The sequence below is a fragment of the Protomyctophum bolini genome (genome assembly GCF_963924005.1).
Source record: "Protomyctophum bolini genome assembly, chromosome: 4".
NCBI classification, from domain to species: domain Eukaryota; kingdom Metazoa; phylum Chordata; class Actinopteri; order Myctophiformes; family Myctophidae; genus Protomyctophum; species Protomyctophum bolini.
In genome coordinates, this window is record NC_137865.1 from 49,547,520 (window position 1) to 49,570,024 (window position 22,505).

Below are 22,505 nucleotides of genomic sequence, written 5' to 3' on the forward strand. Positions count from 1 at the left end.
AACTGGTTGGAATAACGTGTTCCTTCCACGCGCTATACGTCCAACCAGGGAAACTCCCCCCTGTCAGGTGTAAAAGGAGCAACTTGGACACTCAAGCATGAAGGAAGCATGAGTTCAAGTCCGTTGCTCTCCCCTTGTCCCCCATATATGGGGACTAGGTTGGCGGAGGGTGTGTAGAGCCCAGGATCACATCAGATGATTGACACAGGGGTGAAAAATGGGTTACAAAATCGTGGGCTAAAAAATATATTAAAAAAAAAATATATATATATATTACAAACATTATGATATGAAATACTTTTTTTTTTTTATGAAACAAAATGAAAGAAAAAATAACAAGACAAAAAAGAGAAAGGAATCCCTTAACCCTCTCCCACCCATACTGCTCAGTGACACTGCATACTATATAATAAGATGATAGAAAGCTCATGGAAAACATCTGAAAAGAAAATGGCGTACAGTCAACCATATCAATGGTATCCTGTCTATTAATTGTTTCTACTCAAGTAATGGACATTGGGGGCAGCCAAACCTTATCAAACTGTCTCTCCCTGTTTCTCAGGAAATACCTTATTTCTCTCAAGATGAAGTGTTCTAGTCATTTCATTTAACCAGTGCTTAAAGGGACACTTCACCCTTTTTGATAAAAAATATATGTTAATGACATTTAGGAGCTTTAGAACACTTTCCTGGGGGTCTTTATGTGTGTAATATGTGTTTTTAGATATTTTAGATTGTAGCAGTGAGCCCAGTGTCTCTGATGTCATGGACACTGGGATCACTTACTTCCTGGACTACATGTTGTCTCAGTAAGACAGACCTCCCCCCTATCCACAAGGAGGAGCAGTGCACCAAAGTATTATGGGAATTGTAGTCCAGGAAGGAAGTGAGCAAAAAGGGTGAAGTGTCCCTTTAAATGCAGGAGCCTCTCTGTGTGTGTGTGTGTGTGTGTGTGTGTGTGTGTGTGTGTGTGTGTGTGTGTGTGTGTGTGTGTGTGTGTGTGTGTGTGTGTGTGTGTGTGTGTTTTTGAACTGAAGGCACAACGGAGAAGATCTTTGAGGAGAAGAAGGATCTGTACGACGTCTACGTGGATAACCAGAACGTGAAAACGCACAGGAACAGTCTGCAGTCGCTGCTCCGCCTCAACGCCGCGGACCGGGAGAAATACAGGAAGCTGAGTGAACAGAGGTACCGCAACCTTAGAGTATATACAGTATATTAAACTGTTTCTGTACGTAAGACGTCCCTGGGCGTCTTAAGGATTAAAAACGAGCTGAGCCTTAAACGTCTAGGGACGTCCTAGCGCATCCTCAATGATACGGGGCGAGATAAGAATATTCAGAATTTTTCCTATTTTATTTTTGGCCCGTTCACAACATATTTTCAGATTGGGGGTCGGAGGCCAAATAAATACATCACATTTTTGGGGGTCCTTGACATGAAATAGTTTGATCACCACTGACAGAAAACTGATTTAGAATACATTTTGTAGAATCTGTTCTCCTCTCGGGTCTAAATGGGTTCAAATAACTGACGTTTAACCCATTCTGACCTGAGATCAGATTCATACGAGGTTTCCACTGGACACACACTGGTCTGATCAACCCATTCTGACCTGAGATCAGATTCTAAAAATGTCAGTCGTTCTTTGAATTATTCAAAAATAGCAGACCTACAAGCTCATAGCGCACCACTCGGTGGCGCGCTATGAGCTTGTAGATCTGCTATTTTTCAATAGCTAAAGCATAACATGATGCTAACACCAAAATGGGTGCCCGGTCAGAATGGGTTAATCCATGATGACATTATTGTTTTCTCTTCAGGCAGATGCTACTGTACTCCCAGGAGGTGTACGGAGACTGTACGTCAAACGAAGAGGACCTCTTCATCCTGTGAGTCTTTTTTACACCTTTATTTGACAGGTTTTTAATTATTTTAAAGGACCTGGTCTGGCATGCTTAGGGGAGTTTAGCACATCGAGTTAGGGATGTGAATTATTATTATTATTATTATATAAGTATACCTTGATATACCAGCCAGACACCCTGAGGGCGAGAAGCGTGCCCGTGCACGCATCCGCCTGGGTGGCAGACTCCCACATCAACATATGGAATGAATGATGTACTGGCCATATATAATAATAATAATAATAATAATAAAACTTTATTTGTATAGCACCTTTCATGACATGAAATGCAGCTTTGATTGATTGATTGAAATCTTTATTAACAGTTTGCAGAATTACAGTACATTTCAAGCACAAACTCAATACAAAGACTGTTAACTGTGAGTGGACGACCCAATTAAGCCTTACACTTGTTTACAACAGGGTCCACATTGTTCAATTCATCAAAGCTCAAAGTGCTTTACAGAGCAATGGAGGAAAAAAGAAAAGCAAGGGAACGACATTAAAAAACAAGCAGTAATGCAATACAGTGAGGACATGAATAACAAAAAATAAAAGATCAATTAAAAGCAATGATGTAGAAGTGGGTCTTGAGCTGTGCTTTAAAAATGTCTACAGAGGCTGCCTGTCGAAGGTACAGTGGGAGTTTGTTAAACTACAGAGGCTGCCTGTCGAAGGTACAGTGGGAGCTTGTTCCACGCCGACGGCCCGTAGAAGCAAAAAGCTGCTTCCCCGTATTTTTTAGTTGCCATTTCTTTTAGGCAAAGCGAGCAGGCCAGCAGTGGAAGACCTTAGGGGGCGGTTTGGGACATATTTAGGCAGGCAGTCATGTACTGTAGGTAGGAAGGTGCGAGACCATTGAGAGCTTTATACACAAGTAAAATAATTTTAAAATCAATCCTAAATATATTGAGCGTGTCTTGAGTGTACAGGGTTTGATGAGGGCCCTGGTATGGCCCAGGCCTTAATTTCCGGGCCTGTTGAGAACTCTATTCTATCTACTTTGGGGCCGTCTAGAGTTTGAGATCTTCTATTTTCAGCATGCAACCAAGTGTACGAGTAAGACGCGCAAACGCGGGAAGCGATTGTGGCTTGTAGGTCTGCTATTTTTTGAAAAATCGAAGAACGACTGACATTTTTAGAATCTGATCTCAGGTCAGAATGGGTTAATCAGACCAGTGCGTGTCCAGTGGAAACCTCGTATGAATCTGATCTCAGGTCAGAATGGGTTAAGTAACATCGTTATCTTTATCCTATAATCTCCACACAGGTTCTTCATGGATCTGAACAACCGCATTTTCCAGATCCTGTCGGAGGTGTCCCAGAGCTCGGACCCCACCCTGACGGCGGACCACGTGCGGGCCATGGGCCTGGACCCCCAGGCCGACCGCGCCTTCCTGTCCGACCTGCTGGACGTGTACGGTATCGACGCCATGCTGGTCATGGAGACGCCCTGCTGCCCCTGAAAACAAAACAAACGCTCCCCCCGTCACCGTCGGTATAACCACTGGATATCACCGCTGCTTCCAGGAGGCCAGCAGCGCTCTCTCTCTCTCTCTCTCTCTCTCTCTCTCTCTCTCTGGGTACTGCGGCACACTGTCAAAAGAGCTGCGGATGTCCTCGGCTGCGGACAGCCGAAAAACCGGGTTTTCAGACGGCTGGAGGATGGAAAAAAAAGCTCCACTTCCGCAGACGACTTGCGTGACGGCTTGCAGGAGCTCGTGGAGCTTAATTCCCGTCCACCAGCTGTCTAAAAACAGCTGCGCAACACGCCGTCACAGCTTCTTCTGTCCGCAGCGCAAAACCGCTTTCCGCTCAGATGTGGAAACGGGGTCTCTCTCTCTCTCTCTCTCTCTCTCTCTCTCTCTCGACAAGCCCTCCTCCTTCCTTTTTGTACGTTTTCTATCTCTGTATCGTTTGGCCTCTCGAAGCCAGTGTTGACAACGAGGACACTTTCCTTGGATGCACTGGAGGCGCCACAGGGCAGGTGGACTCACGGTGAGACCTCTGTAGGTCGCTACGCTGGCTAGCTGTTCGTCTTTATGCCGGTGAGACCTCTGTAGGTCGCTACGCTGGCTAGCTGTTCGTCTTTATGCCGGTGAGACCTCTGTAGGTCGCTACGCTGGCTAGCTGTTCGTCTTTATGCCGGTGAGACCTCTGTAGGTCGCTACGCTGGCTAGCTGTTCGTCTTTATGCCGGCGAGACTTCCGTGGTCGCCACGCTGGCCTCACGGTGAGACCTCCGTGGTCACTAGCCACGCTGGCTAGGTGTTCGTCTTTCACGTGTTCTCCAGCCTCTCGCCGCCGACGTTCGTCTGTTCTGCTTGTCGTGTCACCTTATCTTCTTCTTCCATGACACTGATCTCGTATCGACTTTTCATAGTCGAGGATTTTCAAAAGAAAGTAGTGAAAATAGGTGAGCTATACAAGCTCACAACGCATCGCGACGCGACGAGTTGTGAGCTTGATAGATCAGCTATGTTCGCTGTTCGTTGTGCAACACAAGGGCATAGTGCGTTGTGGGAAATATGGAGGAGTATGATCGGCCCAGTTCATCATGGGAGGTCGGGGTTATTCTTCACCACTCTTGTCTCCCAGTGGAACGGGCTTTACGGTTTGTTATTCTACACATAAATAATACATATTGGGAGGTGCTTTTTTTCCTCCTACAGCCATTGAGCCGAACTTGCGTTCCTGACACACGGGTTCAGCTCAATGGCTCAATGAAAACCTTTCACATGAATGAATGGTTTCTATTCTAAGGCTGTAATTGGACGGTGAGACCTTCTAGCTGTTGTCTTTCACGTCTTCAGCTGATGATTTTTTTTGTTTCATCATTTTGTTTCATCATTTTGGCAATTTGCTAAAAAACTAAAAATGCTTTGTGACCTGCACCACTCTACTTGCCTTTCAAAAAGGGAGCAATAGTAAGAATGCGTGTTTGTCAAAATATAAACTTTGACGACGTTTGATCTCACTTGATCGTCTTGTGCACAAAACATTTTTGTTTTCAAGCACAGAAAGTGAGAGTTGTGGTATGTTGTTGAATTGTTTGCTGTTTGAATTGTTGTTGTTGTTGCTGGCATAAACTATTACACTGTACGGTCGGACAGGGTGGACAAGCTATTATCATCATTACGACACCAACGTTACAGAGGGAGTGGAAGGAGAAAGCTTGTTATCGCTGCCAGGCCGAAGGGGGGGGGTGTGTGTGTGTGTGCGCGCGCGTGTGTGTGTGCGCGTGTGTGTGTGCGTGCGTGCGCGTGCGTGCGTGTGTGCATGTGCGCGTGCGTCTTACCATAAATTAATCTCGGAAACCACTGGACAGATCGGTATCAAATCTCTTTTTGCACGCTATGCCAATAGGCTAACTACCCCATTTATTTCTAAAACTAATGATCTACCGTATTACTTTTGAAGTGTACATTTTAAATATTTTTTTTTCTGGATCTTGCCTTGCCGGGGTCATGCTGTAACTCCTCATATACTGTACAGTAGGTCATCCCCATTTTGACCTAACAATATTCTCCACCATTATGCATTCTCTTCACATACATTTGCTGATTATAAATGAACGGAAACAACCAATCAACCCAAAATTGGACCCTCAGGGATGTCAAACTCAAACACACAGTGGGCCAAATTAAAGGAATCGGTACCAGTCGAGGGCCGGACTGTGTTTCAACACACGGGCCATTTTTGGGGCAGCTGAAAGTTGACCACAAGTGACATCCTTTCACTGCTGATCAATAGTGAAGAGAAGACGCATGCTTGTGCTTGCGGGTCCTCGATACGTGACAATGCACGCGCAGTGCATTGTGGGACTTGTAGTATTATGGTGGTCCGTGCAATATACCAGAGGGCCAGTTCTAATACTAATTAAATATCATCCCGCGGGCCAAAGATAATTCATTCCCTGATTTGGCCCCCGGGCCTTGAGTTTCACATACAGTACATGCGGCTCCAAAAGTGCTTCCACTTCTGCCTTTCGGAAGGTCCTCCCCACAGCTAGCTCGGGACCTGACCACTGGTCACAGCTATGGTTAGGCCACCCGCCCTGGTGGAGATAAACATGTGGCCACCTTTCTTTAGTTTAATACTGTAATATGTAATATTAGAATTTGCACCTTAAGCCAGCATGTTTTAAAACTACTACACCACAATATGGAATATGCTGTATCATACAAGTGGTGGTAGTTTTTTTTTGTTGAGTATCTGTACTTTTTACTATTTTTACTTTCATTTGTTTTAGGTTTTTGTACTACTTGTCAAAAACAACACCAGATATATAGATAGATAGCTATAAACACAACACCAGATATATAGCTAGATAGCTATAAACACAACACCAGATATATAGCTAGATAGCTATAAAAACAACACCAGATATATAGCTAGATAGCTATAAAAACAACACCAGATATATAGCTAGATAGCTATAAACACAACACCAGATATATAGCTAGATAGCTATAAAAACAACACCAGATATATAGCTAGATAGCTATAAAAACAACACCAGATATATAGCTAGATGGCTATAAACACAACACCAGATCGGTATCGTGAACAGAAAAAGTGTATCGGGACGTCTCTAATACAAATGTACCACTTAATTAACCACTACTAAAACTGTAGATCCTCTACAGATGCACATCCTCAAGCTCATGTGCCTCCTGCGAGCCTGCTGATTTTCACTAGTTTGTTTTTTGTCTAAAAATGTTTAGAGTTTTCTGGCACAATTTTTTCAAAATTCATTGCTGTACTCCAGCACAATTTTGACTGAGCAACTTTCAAAGTGTTTTGTTTAAATTCGATGTAATCTTAAACGTTTGTTTTGGGAGCCGCACTGTGCTAAGAGAAGATAATACACCTTTCACAGTCGTGTTTAATTTCCAACATTCTCCTGGTTTCCTGTTGAGTTGAGCGAACAGAACACACTCATTGAGCGTTGTTGCCGTTTTGTGGTTCAGATTCAGAGAAGACGTCCTCTTCTACACTTGTCTGTGTCCCACGACAAACATCTCTTTGTCTGTGTGGTGATGTCATGGTCCCCCTCCCTCTATCTCTCTGGAAAGATTCACAGAAAAGGCCACATCTGTTCCGGTTGAGGGGTCTTCTCTCTTTTCATCCGAGTCCCATTCATGAGTTGTAGAGATGTACTGACCTGGAGATGAGTGGATACGATACTGCAGCTCATAGACCGATGGCTCATTATGTGAACTGACATAAAGTGTTTGTATTCGTAATGATACAAAAAGTAGGCTACTACCGTACTTAGCAGACAAACCCGCAGCACTCCAGATTAAAACAAAATCCTTCTAGGTGCTCAAAGGCTCGAGGATATAAATGAAGGTGAAGAAAATGCCAGCACTCCTTGTATGTCCTTTTGCATGATTTGTATTTACCTCTGACGAAACGCGTACGTTTGTTCACTCTCGTCAGATCATGTAAAAGGACATACAGTACATGAGTTTTTTCTTCACCTCAACTTGTATTCGTAATGATATCTCTGATTCGATGACTGAACCTTTTTGAGGTTGGCTTTTTTTGTTGGTGGACTTTGGAAGAGTCAAGAGTAAGACTGTTCTTTGGATGTTTTATTGGCTGGTCAAAGAATAATAGTGCAGTATAAGTGTTGTCTGAAAGGGGAAGTAGACATTTGAGGGCTGGTGCTACAATGGGGCCTTAATTAAGGGACATTTTAGATGGTTTTATTTACTGCTGTGAATTGACTAGCTTACTTTTTTACTTTATTTGTTTATTTGGACAGGACACAATGCATATTAATGGACGTCACATGGACGTAAATACACCGGATATAGCTTACAGTCAAGGGGTGCCCAAAAGGTAGATCGTGATCTACCAGATCACATGACCCTCCCCTAAAAACATATATATATATTTAAATATATTAATACAAAATATGTATATTTTGTGCCACTTGAATTAGGTGACTTGATTGATTGACATAAAAAAGGGGCTGTCAGCTAAACCCACAATGCAATACTTTAATTTTAAGAGTGTTGTGCACAAACATCAGTATAGCATTACAAAGTTATACTAATTCCATCTCAACCCCTCTATTTCCCATTCCTAGTCTTTTTTTTACTATTTTCAGCAATGCGATAATAACTTTTTGTGGTGGGTAGATCTTGTTGAGCTGGTCATTTTGAAAGTAGCTCTCAAGTCAAAAAAGGATGGGCACCCCCTGGCTTACACTGTCTCATAAAGTATCTGCTCAAAGACCTGAGCCCATTGTTCTAAAAACACCCGCGATCAACCTGGCTGTTTCTGATTGGTCCTTCTACCCCTCCTCAGCACACACAGGCATTCTGTCACCAAAGCTATTTGTTTTGCAGGTGTATGTATGTACAGTATGTATGTATGCGAAGATATCATCACACACAACTGTATAAAACGCCTTCTTTGTGGAGTCTTCTGCAGACTCGTTCAACGTACCAGCATTAGCTAATATTGATGATCCGTTTGTATAATGTGTGTGTGTGTGTAAGTCACCCCCACTGAATGTCAATACAAAGCATTACCTGTGTTACACACACACACACACACATGGCACTGGCATATTATAACCGGCATAACTAGCATTCTCTCCTTGGTCATATAGCTGCAATATAATCTTTTACAATAACTTCCAACCCAATCGATATGAATATAAAGCACTGTTAAAACGACAATAATGTATTAATGTGTGACCTTGACTGCATGAGACACTCATGATTTCATCCACAGTACTGCCATTCTGAAACAATAAAGCAATCTTGTTCCCTCGGATTCTCGTTTGGCTCAAATTATGCATCTGAAGTTTTAGTGAAAAGACTATGTTGACAAGCACTGAGACAAACACTGTTTTAACCCATTTTGGGTAGGAACCCCTTTGTGTTTTAAGCATGTTAAACTTTAGCTATTGAAAAATAGCAGATCTACAAGCTCAGCACAGCTTGTAGTTCTGCTACTTTTGAAAAATCGTGAATGTGTGGCACAAATATTTGTATATATATTCTTTCAGACTAGTGAAGGTCCCTGGAACAACATATTTCCGGATGGGTGTCTGCGGCCAATTACAGATATTCTGGGGGTCCTTGACATTAAATAGTTTAAGAACCACTGACCTACAGTAGAAACATAGGTTTTTCAAGAAAACTGTCATAATTTAGAATCTGTTCTCAGGTCTAAATGGGTTAACTGGAGGGACAGGACAAGTTTGAGACGTTGTTTAATGAGTTTCACAATAATATTGGTAAACCGTTACTGTTCAGCAAACAAAAGGTTGGTCCTTGTTTATGCACAACATGTAATGTACTGCAGGGATACTCAAATAGATTTACCTGTGGGCCACATTACAAAAATGGCAAGGGGCCAGGGGCCAGTAGATAAAATTACGACATTAATGATACTTGATAACTTCTCTCTTTCAATTGCTTTATTTTCGCAAAATGTATCAAAGTACAATGTGCATGCACACAATATGTAAATAAATAAATGTGTTACATTTTCTTGCATAAACACAAAGAGCTGTTTCCATAACTGCACAAATTATTGCACATAACATGAGTAGCTTTTATAATAACATAATAACATAACATGAGTAGCTCTTTGCCTGCCTGCCTGCCTGCCTGTCTGTCTGTCCATGAGTAGTTATTTGTCTGTCTGTCAATGAGTAGCTGTCTTACTGTCTGCCTGTCTATGAGTAGCTGTCTGCCTGCCTGTCTATGAGTAGCTGTCTGTCTGCCTGCCTGCCTGTCCAATTGTCCATGAGTAGCTGTCTGTCTGCCTGAGTAGCTGTCTGCCTGCCTGCCTAATTGTCCATGAGTAGCTGTCTGTCTGCCTGTCTATGAGTAGCTGTCTGCCTGCCTGCCTAATTGTCCATGAGTAGCTGTCTGTCTGCCTGTCTATGAGTAGCTGTCTGCCTTCCTGCCTGTCCAATTGTCCATGAGTAGCTGTCTGTCTATGAGTAGCTGTCTGCCTGCCCAATTGTCTATGAGTAGCTGTCTGTCTATGAGTAGCTGTCTGCCTTCCTGCCTGTCCAATTGTCCATGAGTAGCTGTCTGTCTGTCTATGAGTAGCTGTCTGCCTTCCTGCCTGTCCAATTGTCCATGAGTAGCTGTCTATGCCTGCCTGTCCAAGTAGTGATATGGCTGACTGAGTAAAATAAAACAATCTACCTGAAAATAGATAGCTATAAGTGAAGAGCAATTTCCGCAATTACCATTTCCACCATTTCCGCAATTACCATTTCCGCAATTTCCATTTCCGCATTTCCGCAATTTCCATTTCCACAATTACAATTTCCGCAATTTCCATTTCCAACTATTAATGGCAGCTGGGTTTCATCATTCAAATAAAATAGAATTCTGTCCGTTTAGCTATAAAATTGTCAGGGAATAGGGATACACAGTATATGTCTTTCATTTGCATTGCATCTCCCCCCCCCCCCCCCCCCCCCCCACAATATGTAAATAAATAAATGTGTTACATTTTCTTGCATAAACACAAAGAGCTGTTTCCATAACTGCACAAATTATTGCACATAACATGAGTAGCTGTTATAATAACATAATAACATAACATGAGTAGCTCTTTGCCTGCCTGTCTGTCTGTCCATGAGTAGTTATTTGTCTGTCTGTCAATGAGTAGCTGTCTTACTGTCTGCCTGTCTATGAGTAGCTGTCTGCCTGCCTGTCTATGAGTAGCTGTCTGTCTGCCTGCCTGTCCAATTGTCCATGAGTAGCTGTCTGTCTGCCTGTCTGAGTAGCTGTCTGCCTGCCTGCCTAATTGTCCATGAGTAGCTGTCTGTCTGCCTGTCTATGAGTAGCTGTCTGCCTTCCTGCCTGTCCAATTGTCCATGAGTAGCTGTCTGTCTATGAGTAGCTGTCTGCCTGCCTGCCCAATTGTCTATGAGTAGCTGTCTGTCTATGAGTAGCTGTCTGCCTTCCTTCCTGTCCAATTGTCCATGAGTAGCTGTCTGTCTGTCTATGAGTAGCTGTCTGCCTTCCTGCCTGTCCAATTGTCCATGAGTAGCTGTCTATGCCTGCCTGTCCAAGTAGTGATATGGCTGACTGAGTAAAATAAAACAATCTACCTTAAAATAGATAGCTATAAGTGAAGAGCAATTTCCGCAATTACCATTTCCACCATTTCCGCAATTTCCATTTCCGCAATTTCCATTTCCACAATTACAATTTCCGCAATTTCCATTTCCAACTATTAATGGCAGCTGGGTTTCATCATTCAAATAAAATAGAATTCTGTCCGTTTAGCTATAAAATTATGTCAGGGAATAGGGATACACAGTATATGTCTTTCATTTGCATTGCATCTCCCCCCCCCCAAGCTTTTATTTTCGTTCGAGTAATAGTACAACTCTAATAGTATTACTTATAATAATGTAATTAAAGATAACGTCATTCAGATTTATTTATTTTTATTTCATTTTCCAGATTTTTTTTTCTTTTTTTTAGATTTTCATTGGTGGGCCAGTCATAATGGTCCCGCGGGCCTGAGGTTGAGTATCACTGGACAGGACAAGTTTGAGACGTTGTTTAATGAGTTTCACAATAATATTGGTAAACCGTTACTGTTCAGTAAACAAAAGGTTGGTCCTTGTTTATGCACAACATGTAATGTACTGTATTCATTAGCATGCACTGTATTCATTAATTCATTGTTCCACATTGTGTCCAAACTAGAGCCGGACGGATAGCGGTTTGCCTGATATATATTTGACTTTTTGATGACTTTTTGTATCCACTTTGGACCCGGTGTCCATATTTTAGGCATGGCATTATATATACAGTAGATGAAAATGTAAGGGGGAAAAAAGAAGCATGTCTAAAAGCTCCGTACGCATGAGCTGGTAGATCAGATGTGTTTGAATAGGGCACTGACATACTAGAAACATAAGGTTTTTACAGAAAACTGTCAGGATTTAGAAGACATTTGTAGAATCGTCCAACAGGGGTTCATGATGATTGAACAACGGACCGGCTAAGCAGAGGTTGGTCTGTTGTATGGATGGACCGTGAATCCAGCGGGCTCATGTTTCTTCCACTTGTCTCTCTCTGGTCTCCTTGTGATTCCTCCTCCTCTGAAGCTCTGGTCTTCCTCCTCCTCTGAAGCTCTGGTCTTCCTCCTCCTCTGAAGCTCTGGTCTTCACTGCACCTGCGCGAGGAGCTGCTCCCGGCGCTCAGCGCTGATAAAGAAGCGTAGTTTCCGCGGCAGCAGCGTCACCTCCACAGGCATGGCCTCGTACTCCTCGTTGTCGATGTTGTAGAAGCCGCCCGTGTCCTGTTGTTGTATAGGGTCAGGGGGCAAAAGACCGGACGTTATCATAAAATAACACTACGCCTTCTTAGAGACACAAGATCAATGTAGTGTAGAGGTGCTGTATGCTCCACGAATAGATCTTCAAGCTACGTCGTGCTGTGACATGTTAGCTTGAAGATCGGTTCTTTGCGGCGAGTGGAAAGATTGAGAACGATCTTCAGTATAATCATCGGCAATATTTAGCTAACCAAATGATACCATCTGTAGTGTTGTTTTTGGCCGCAAATTTTAGTTTTAGTCAGTCTCTTGAACAGGTTTTGTTTAAGTCACATTTTATAGTCACCTGGAATGTCTTAGTGTTAGTCTAGTTTTAGTCGACTAAATATACAGTTGATTTAGTCGACTAAAATGTATTTTGGTGGGCGTTGATGCCGTCGTAATGAGTGTTTTTACACTTGCTGAAAATAGCGATATATAAGCTCACAACGCGTCGCAGCACGACGTGTTGTGAGCTTGTAGATCGGCTATTTTCAGCATGCAACCAAAGTGTAAAATGACTCGTACTGGATCTCTTGTCCACTAGTCCCTTCCTAACATTTTAGTGTGGTTTTATTTGTTGACGAAATTGTCAGTATATTTAGTCATAGTTTTAGTCGTCATGGCTTAGTTTTAATTTAGTTTTTGTCAGTGAAAAAAAGGGTAGTCGACGAACATTTTTCGTCATAGTTTTAGTCGACGAAAACAACACTTTTGAGTCCAATGATAATGAGTAAAGTTCCTCCGAGTGGAGGAACGTCTGACCTCTGGAAGCTTCAGGTGACAGGCTCCCACTTCCAGGTTCGTGCCGTGTTTGGTAAACAACGATGGATCCTCTCCTTTCTTTGTTCTACAATTAAAGAATATAATAGTTTAATTTAAAATGTTATCATTTTTATTAACAAACTAGCCGTCTTTACATAATGTGTGCACGACGTGTAATATATACAGCTACTGACCCCACTGTGATGAACTCTTGCACGGTGAAGTTGTCAGGCTCTGCACAGATCATCAGGGAGTCGTTGATCCGCTGAGAGGAGAGGAGACGCATGAACGGGTTAAATGGCATTATATTCTGAGGGATAATTAATAGGCTACAACTACAGTATTTAACCCATTTCGACCTGAGGACGATTCTACAAATCACTTCTAAATCCTGACAGTTTTCTGAAAAACCTTGTGTTTCTATGTCAGTCATTCTCAAACTATTTCATGTCAAGGACCCCCAAGATTATTATGTAATTGGCTGCCGACCCCCCATCTGAAAATATGTTGTTCCAGGAACCCCTCAGAAGCAAAGATTTGAGTTAAAAACATTCGCTCTGAAAGAATATATATTCAAAGATGTGTACTACATTTTCAAGATAGTTCAAAAATAGCAGAACATCTGCTATTTTTCCAATAGCTAAAGCATAACATAACGCTTAAAATACCAAAAGGGGTTCCCGTTCAGAATGGGTTTTAACGATGATAGTTGTATAAGTAGTCTGGTGTCTCCAGTACTGACCCTCTCCACTGGGTTGTTGTTGTGTGTTTTAATCATCAACTCGTGCGTGGACAGATGCTGCTCCTCCCACTCCGGCTCCGGCTCCTCTTCCTTTGGAGGCTCTAAAACAAACAAACAGAGTCCCACAAAACGTCTTAATGCCTGATTTATACTCCAAAACAGTCGTTCTACAAGATCAGAACAGATTGTATAGTCGTCTATTTTCTGGTGCACGACAAAAGCAACGACTAAACTCTTTTATATTTATATTTCTGAGGGAGCCTCGCGTTGAGTGCAGCGATGCAGACGTTACCTGGTAACGGTGGGCTCCAGTAGTTCTGAGGGAGTTACCTGGTAACGGTGGGCTCCAGTAGTTCTGAGGGAGTTACCTGGTAACGGTGGGCTCCAGTAGTTCTGAGGGAGTTACCTGGTAACGGTGGGCTCCAGTAGTTCTGAGGGAGTTACCTGGTAACGGTGGGCTCCAGTAGTTCTGAAGCCTGCGGATGATGCGATTGAGCAGGTTGGGCCTCACGTACTTCTCCATGACCAGGTCGGGGGGCCGGAGGCTGGGGGCCAGGTAGGACACTGAGACACTGCGTACCTGAGGCCACTCCTGAGGGACGGAAAAGGTGAGAGGTCGTCATCATGACGTGTGGACGGACAACAAGCTACTCGTCAATTAACCCATTTTGACCTGAGATCAGATTCTATAAATGTTCTTCTACATCCTGACAGTTTTCTGAAAAAGCTATGTTTCTATGTCAGTCGTTCTTCGATTTTACAAAAATAGCAGACCTACAAGCTCGTAGCGCGCCACTCGGTGGCGCGCTATGAGCTTGTAGATCTGCTATTTTTCAATAGCTAAAGCATAACATAATGCTAACACCAAAAGGGGTTCTCGCCCCAAAATGGGTTAAATGACACCCATGTGTGATGTAGACGGAAAGAGGACTTACTTGCAACGTGCTAAACCAATGTGCTGCCATCGTCTTCATTGGTCCAAGGTACCAAAATCTAAAAGGAAAATAAATGAAATGTATACGTGAATGTACAACTCAATCAAGCACAAGTACTTTTCTATTCAGAAAATGGAGGTCTTAGGGCCGATTCATACTCCTATTTTAGAGCCGAATAAAAGTGGGTTCGGCTCTGTAGAGCCTACAATGTGACGTAATTTGAGGTTCGGGGCGGGTACCGTCCTAAAGTCGGCTCTTCGGTGCTACTGAACATTTCTGATGAGCCGAAATCCTTTCGGCTCTACAGCGCCGGAACAGCGGTGAAATAGGAGTATGAATCAGCCTTTATAGAATACAACTTAAGTTGGTAGTCATTCTTACTTGCTGATCTTAGCAGCCACGTCTCTGAAAGCACCCCAGCGCAGTCCCATCAGAGCGAACACTGGCTGATCTTTATCCCCCTACAGAAAAACAAGAAAAAAAAACACTGCCACTTTAGCTGCAACTCTAGAATTAAACAGTAGCGAGAATTGCAGTCTGAGTGTGTTAATCATCAATAGTGAAATTGTGTTGTTGACACATGCAGGGTTGGTTACCGTACATTTATTAATACAAAACTCTCACTTTGATTTGTAGCACGTCGAGAGGCACCGTCTCTCCCTTCAGAATGGACAGGGTGGCTGATGTGATGTGTCTACAATGTGGGAGAAAGAAACCGCTTACTTCTGGAGGACAGGGTATAGCCAAACATTTGTACCCCATTTTACCTCCCAATTGAGTCGTTTTGCTAATTAATCCCCCCCCATCTATTTTATGGCTAACGCTAAATTATTTGTCATACAAACGATAGCAAATGTATCTCACACGTACAGTACATATGCATCGTGATGTGACACATTGTGCGCTTGCACAGATTGGGCTTATTTTTCTAATTCATATGCCTATGACCAGGGTGAAGGTGCTTAACCCATTCTGGGCGGGAACCCCTTTTGGTGTTTTAAACATTGTTATAATTTAGCTATTGAAAAATAGCAGATCTACAAGCTCATAGCGCGCCACCAAGTGGCGCGCTACGAGCTTGTAGGTCTGCTATTTTCTTTTTTTATCCTGAAAATGTGGCCCAAATTTGGAATATATATTTTATAACGTTTTTAACTCAAATCTTCTTACATAACATTTTTTGGGTTCCTTGACATGAAATATTGAGCACCACACTGATATAGAAACATGAGGCATTTCAGAAAACTGTGGTGAGAATTCCAGTCTTAATCAACCCCACGGTGAGTGCCACACTGCCACTTACTTGACCTGGTTGTCGCTGAGGAGGTGGAGGCTGGGACTCAGAGAGTTGCTGGAGCCCAGGGGAATGAAGCCGATGGGGATCAGGCTGAAGGCCTCCTGTTGGTTTAATTAAACACAGCCATCAATGTGCACTACAAACAAGGCATCCTGGGGGGTGTGAATAGTTGAGCCTCAGAGCCCTCTGGTGGTCAAATCTTCAGATACAGCGACACATGCAAACAGCATGCAGCCACATTCAATTCAATTTATATTTTTAGTTTCAACTAAACCTGTACCGGTATCTACTGTAAACTATTTGAAACAACCCCTTAAGACCTGCAAAGCCTATAGCCTATGGTGTTATACCTTTGAAACCAGAAAAGCATATTTATTTTTCAAATTGCAGCATTTAACTCCCATTTCATTTTATATGGTTATTATAACTAAAGCTAGCAAAATAAACTAGAATAAAAAAAAACAGTACAGTAGTGCATTCCGGGGATGCAGAGGTTGTTGTTTTATTGCGTCCCTTAACTATAAACTGCGTTTTGGGATGCAAAAATGCAACCCTATTTTAATTTAAACAGTATGATATTTATTTTATACCCACTTGATCTGCCCTCCGCAGCATGCCGGTGACCACTTCCTGTAAGGTTCCGTCGCCCCCGGCAACGATCAGCATGTCGGTCTGCTCCATGAGGTCGATCAGCTTCTTGGCCTGACCTTCGTAGTCCGTCTGAAGGAAAGAATCACAACGTCAAGTACACACACAGACAGAGCAGCTTCTTGGCCTGACCTTCGTAGTCCGTCTAAAGGAAAGAACCACAAGGATACACTGCGTGAAAAGATTATGCAATTATGGGCATATACAGTTAATATACGGTATAATATACAGGTGTGATGGTACAATTCGGGAGTTTACCAGAGTTTGTTGGAAAGTTTAACGAGAGTTTCCTGTAATATACACATCCGTATTCCATGCTTTTTGCGCAGTGATACTTGGTAAACTCGCCAGTTTACCAAGTCGCCACGGCGAAAATCCTTCATCAATGTCTTCACCGTTATGCTAACAAACATGCTGTCTTCATCAGTGTAGTGTTAGTATGTCAAACTCACAGATGTTATTATTGTTAATTTCTAAAGTGATCAAATGATTTTGTGCAATTAAAAGGTCAGCTAGAATGATGATGATAAAAAGGTGAGTATGTGAATAATACCAATGATAAGTAGGCCTATAACCATTTCAGGATATTGTTTATTAATGAATTGCATTGTTTCGGTACTTTGGTGTTCAGACTTTTAGCATTCCTACTTTCTCTAGTGTTGACTCTAAACAACTATCCTCCCTCTCTCAATTTAATGCAATTTAAATGAAGGTGAAGTAACTATCTCTGGATACCGATCACTACATCAAGCACAAACAGACTCAAATGAACCTGAGGAGCATTTTTCAACATGATGATAATGATGAAGTAACGATACCTTGACCACGGTTACTTCCACACCAGCCAGGTGCAAAATGGGAGCTGCATTCTTTTCAAATAAGTTGTTGGCTTTCCTGGTGAGAGCAGAAGGGTGGAGGGGGAGCAGGCCGGGGTTAGAAAGAATGATCGTAGCGATGTATTGAAAATGAATTTAACATGGTGGGCCCTATTGTAAACAAGTGTTAATGCTCTTATGGTGTCGTCCTCTCACAGTTAAAGCTGATAAGCAATAATGTCACATTTTTAATGACTTTTTTTTTTTTTTCAGGCAGCCAGCAATGGGTAGAACGCACCCAAACAAAGTGTAGTCTCTGTGACATAACTAGGGGCCGCAATCTGTTCCTGGAAGATTTGTCATTGGTCGGGAAAAAAACCTGGTCGCAATGACTAAACCAATCAGGAAGCAGACAGGCAAATCGACCAATGACAAAGCCTCTAGGAACATCTTTGAATGCAGATTGTGGCCCCTAGATGTGTAGAACTTTTTTGCTGGCTGTCTGAATAACAAAAAAAGAAAGGGTAATTAAAATGATGACATTATTGCATATAGCAGCTTTAACAGTTTTTGTATAGAGTTGTGCTTGAAATGCAAACTGTTAATAAATACTTCAAATCAAGTGTAAGAGATTCCGTTTTGTCGTACCCTCCGCAAGCTGCAGGATTTAGGATCACAGTGGCTTTCCTCAGAGGCTCCTGGGGCCTTATCTGTTGACGGCCAAATTCCTAACAGAGATAATAAATAATTTTATGTAAAGACATAATATTTATAAAAAAAAGGCAAGTGCATGTTTGATGTTACAGGAGATCTCAGTAAACAACAGGACACATTTAATGTCTTACCCTGGCCTCAAGGCATGCCTCTCTCCGTAGAAGATTGTCACTGATAATAAAACAAAGGACATTATGTTATAACACAAACGCAGATACACTTCTATGTCTGTCTGTCCGACCGGAGCTTCACTGTTTGAGGCAGCGGTGGCCGAACGGTTTGCGGAGCGGTCTTGATATCAGCAGGTCGCTATAGTTCGTATCCCCGGACCGGCACGTTAAAAATTACCACCGCTGAAGTGCCCTTGAGCAAGGCATTGAACCCCTACCATGAAATGTTCTATGAGCAGGGCCTGGCTGTAAACAGGTTCTTGAGCTTAGTCCAGTTACCCTGGGTAAACATAGTACCTTTCCTTTACGGTACGTGCTGTGGACCTCAACATTCTTAATGTCAGGGACCCACAACCTCAAGACTATCATAGATGTATTTTTATCGAGTCTGACTTTTACTGTGGCATCCATCTATGATGATCATAAATATAATCATGACTCAAAATCGTTCAAATACACCTATGATAGTCTTGATCCAAGGTAGCCATGGTTCACATGACGCTCATGACAGTCATGTTTCAGGGCTAGATTAAGGTAGCCATGGTTCACATGACGCTCTAGCCCTACAAGCAGAACCCAATGGTACTGAAGTTTCTGACATTTTGGAGACCCGGTTCGGCACAAATCGATTGGGCTGACCCAGGGGGTTCCGAGAGGGGCTAATGAGGCTCATGACAGTCATATGTTTCAGGGCTATAGATGATCCAAGGATAAACTGGCACTATTGAAATAGACAGTTGAGCACCTATAGATTAGAAAACGTATAATCTTAAACAATCAAGTTGTTAAGTGAGGTTCTATAATAATCTGGATATAATCCACTATAGATGACAGCTAGCAGACACACACACACACACACACACACACACACACACACACACACACACACACACACACACCTACCAGTGTTTCCCGTACAGCCAGTGTCCACCGTAGGACAGCACACACACAGCAAGCGTGGATTTCTTCCAGTGATTTCTCACAGTTTTGAACACTTTCACAACCCGAGCCATGGTTGCCTTGGTTGGTCTGTTGTTGTAAACCTGTATGACAGCGTTATGATGACATGATCAGCTTCATGTCTAGACATGCAGTAAGAGAATATTCTATTAATTTAAGACACCACCTCCTCTCATCCTTATCCTTAAGAGTATATATAGATATTAATCTAAGATCTCATTCTCAGCCTTAGATATACTCTAAGATCTCAGCGGTCAAATTACTAGCATGGGTTTTATTTATGGTGTAACACACAAACATGTCCGGGTCGAAGACAGTCCTAATGGGTAATTGGTTCCGCTCTGAGGCCACTATTCAAGGTTGCATTTCAATTCCACAATACAAGACCCTGAGGAGCCATTATTTATTATTATTATTATTATTATTATTATTAAGAAGAGGTCTTACAATAAAAATAAAAAAGAACAAACACCACACTTCCATTGGGTAAACGAATAATATGGGCCTCAGTATGTGCAAACTACATTTCCCATGATCCCATAATCCCACAGTACTCGACCCCTGAACCGTAGACTAGTGCCAACCCCGCCTGAAGAGATTGTTACAGATGTTTATACATTTTCTAAACATCTTGTTTACTTTAAGTGCCTCCCGTGTGTATTATTAAACATGAGTGCTCTCGTGTTGTAAATGTGCTTTACGGTATTTACAAAAAAATAAAATTAATTAGCATTTCCTACAGGCGGCATTTACAGGAGCTTCCGAAACCGAATGACAACCTGATCCAAACAGTTCATCATGGCGGCGCAGATGGCGGTAAATTCGGGTATGAAATACCTTTTTATTCCCACAAGCGACGAATTCAACATTCACTGTGTTATATTTGACATTGTTATTCATGAAGAAGCGCTTCATATTATTATGTTATTGTGGACAGTTTCATTCTATCTGAGACGGACTGGCCACATGGAGGAGCGGCTACTCGCCGGCTAGGCTAACGGAGCTAACGTTAGCATGTTGATGTTGTCAACACACACATTCACTGTCAGACTCAGGGGTTCCCAAACTTTTTTAATGTCAAGTACCCCCGAATTGATACTAATTAGCCTCGCGGACCCCCATTTGAAAAATACATGCCAGGGACCCCCATAAGAGAATATTGTTGTTGCAGTGATTCTCAACCTGTTTAATTTCAAGGACCCCCAGTTTGACATGCATTAGTCTACGGACGGACCCCCATTTAATGGCATTTCTATCTCTGGGACCCTCAATTTATATTGTAAAATCAATGTTATTTGTGAGAGTGTACAAATGTAACGGTTCCATTTGTACACTCTCAGAGTTACAGACCCATAAGGGTCCATTTGGTTTCAAACTATCATGGGGGGGACCCCCTGGAACTCCCTCAGGGACCCATGGGGGTCCCCGGACCCCAGTTTGGGAACCACTGCAGTAGACCTATTCATAAGGCACTAATATGTAATTATTTACTTTTAAAATTACGGTTACCAATAGAAAAGTGACTGTTTATTCAAATCAGCACTGGACTGTCAAAATGTCTTGTTATGAATATGAACTGGAACGACATATTTTCAGATGGGGGTCGGCGGCCAATTACATATAAATCTTGGGGGTCCTTGACATGAAAATGTTTGAGAACGACTGACATAGGGTTTTTCAGAAAACTGTCAGGATTTTTCTCAGGTCTAAATGGGTTAGGGGAGCTAGTAGAGAGGATGTAAGTCCAAGATAGAGATACCTTTGAGTGTTGCAACCAACCTTTAAAGGTAGATTCTGGGGAGTTGAGATTGTTGGAGATTCCTGAGTGCGTTGGTTGGATTCTGTTATAATAGGAAAGGGCTGCTTCTTGTATACTATTCAGGTTATCCTGATGATGTCAGAGTGATAGAGTGTAGTCATTTCCATATATGGAGATCCAGGTGATGATGACCCTATATGGAATATTTGATATCAAACGTAGATCATGTGTACTAGTCCGCTCGCTCTATTGTGGAGATTCAGCCGATTATGTCAGCGACGTTGATCCGCTCCATATATGGAGATTGGAGATGTGTGACGAAGTAATTCAGTAATGTCGAGGTTGTAGTGTCGACTTGCCAGGTAACTTGTGTTTGTACGTGTTTATGAGCGTGTCCGTGTGGCCGCTGAAGAGTTTATGTTAGGGTAACGGGTTACAATGTTTTTTTTTTCAGACAAAGGACCCCTTTAGCTGAGAGAGAGATTAAGCAGCAAGGGACCCCCACTTCAAATTGTATGAAAGTAAAACTGTGGCAGATTAAACTTTTCATAGATTTCATATACCATTGGCAAGCATCATACTTGTTTAACAGCACTCATCAGTCAGTGACAGTGTTTGTCTCTGTCTACAATCTACAAGCTCACATGTTGCAGGCTAGAGGCTAGCATTGGAAATGTGGATTCTCTAGGGGTTAGTAGCTTAAACAAGCTCAAATGGATTAAATCAATTAATTACCAGCTGCATTATTATTATCTGCGGGGGTCCGCTATAACTGCCTCTCTGTCAGTTTCAGCGTAGGAATCCAATTTCTTCAAGGCAGAACTATTGTGTTCTGAGTCGTTCGTTTCCGCCTGGACATATCTGCGGTGCGCACATACAACATACATACACAACATACATCAGCCAATGGGAAAACTAGCTGGACTAGAGGACTACTGGACTAGAGGACTACAGGATTAGAGGACTACACAGGACTAGAGGACTAGAGGACTACAGGACTAGAGGACTACACAGGGCTAGAGGACTACAGGACTAGCTTGCACATCGATTATAGACTCTGCTTGCTATTGCATAGCAGCTGTTGAAAAAAACTAAACACGAACGTGTTCCTATCACAAAGATTTGGCAGCCTCCCTGTAGTAACTCCGAGGACCCCCTAGGCCTAGGGGTCCTGGACACCATGTTGATGACCCACTAATCATTAAGTGTTTGTAAAATGTGTGTGCGTGTACTGTGTGTGTGTGTGTGTGTGTGTGTGTGTGTGTGCAGGAGCCAGTCTGTGGGGGCCACTGAAGGAGCTGTGGGAGACGGTGGAGGGGGCCGTATGGAGGAGACAGCCAGACAGCGTCCACCTCCTGGACCTGCAACTCAAGAAACACAAACCACACTTCCTGTCGCTCTACAGGAACCCTGTGAGTTTCACACACACACACACACACACACACACACACACACACACACACACACACACA

At 42.6% G+C, this 22,505-nt stretch overlaps 3 protein-coding genes across 4 annotated transcripts in view; 2 read left to right on the plus strand and 1 right to left on the minus strand.

The window, feature by feature from the left end:
* dennd11 (DENN domain containing 11) overlaps positions 1 to 8,680 on the plus strand; it is a 41,241-nt gene extending 32,561 nt beyond the window's left edge. Inside the window, exons 8-10 of the mRNA XM_080761933.1 lie at positions 1,038 to 1,188; positions 1,824 to 1,892; positions 3,177 to 8,680. Of these exons, the coding sequence (XP_080618059.1) occupies positions 1,038 to 1,188; positions 1,824 to 1,892; positions 3,177 to 3,372 (416 nt within the window). The 3' untranslated portion in view covers positions 3,373 to 8,680. The remainder of the gene's footprint in view (positions 1 to 1,037; positions 1,189 to 1,823; positions 1,893 to 3,176) is intronic.
* Positions 8,681 to 11,452: 2,772 nt separating this feature from the next.
* Positions 11,453 to 19,546, minus strand: agk (acylglycerol kinase). The gene is made up of 14 exons (XM_080761935.1): positions 19,218 to 19,546; positions 18,276 to 18,315; positions 18,079 to 18,158; positions 17,434 to 17,509; positions 16,562 to 16,687; positions 15,974 to 16,068; positions 15,295 to 15,364; positions 15,052 to 15,131; positions 14,671 to 14,728; positions 14,180 to 14,327; positions 13,736 to 13,836; positions 13,188 to 13,258; positions 12,994 to 13,078; positions 11,453 to 12,213 (listed from the first exon to the last, which is right to left on the minus strand). Exons 1-14 carry the CDS (start codon positions 19,325 to 19,327, stop codon positions 12,079 to 12,081), a joined length of 1,275 nt encoding a protein of 424 aa, XP_080618061.1. The 5' UTR covers positions 19,328 to 19,546; the 3' UTR covers positions 11,453 to 12,078.
* A 518-nt stretch (positions 19,547 to 20,064) lies between these two features.
* The window catches only part of nup205 (nucleoporin 205), a 68,267-nt gene continuing 65,826 nt past the window's right edge, over positions 20,065 to 22,505 (plus strand). For both annotated transcript variants that reach the window (XM_080761927.1, XM_080761928.1), the window contains exons 1-2: positions 20,065 to 20,100; positions 22,303 to 22,445. In XM_080761927.1, coding sequence (XP_080618053.1) covers positions 20,073 to 20,100; positions 22,303 to 22,445 — 171 coding nt within the window. In that variant the 5' untranslated portion in view covers positions 20,065 to 20,072. The remainder of the gene's footprint in view (positions 20,101 to 22,302; positions 22,446 to 22,505) is intronic.

What these genes read in the sequence shown, in the direction of transcription:
- agk (XM_080761935.1), bottom strand. Translation starts at nt 19,327, where the DNA reads ATGGCTCGGGTTGTGAAAGTGTTCAAAACTGTGAGAAATCACTGGAAG. An exon ending in TGGCTGTACGGGAAACACTG is followed by an intron (nt 18,316 to 19,217) that starts GTAGGTGTGTGT and finishes TTTTATTATCAG; the next exon opens with TGACAATCTTCTACGGAGAG. An exon ending in TGGAAGTAACCGTGGTCAAG is followed by an intron (nt 16,688 to 17,433) that starts GTATCGTTACTT and finishes TCTTTCCTTCAG; the next exon opens with ACGGACTACGAAGGTCAGGC.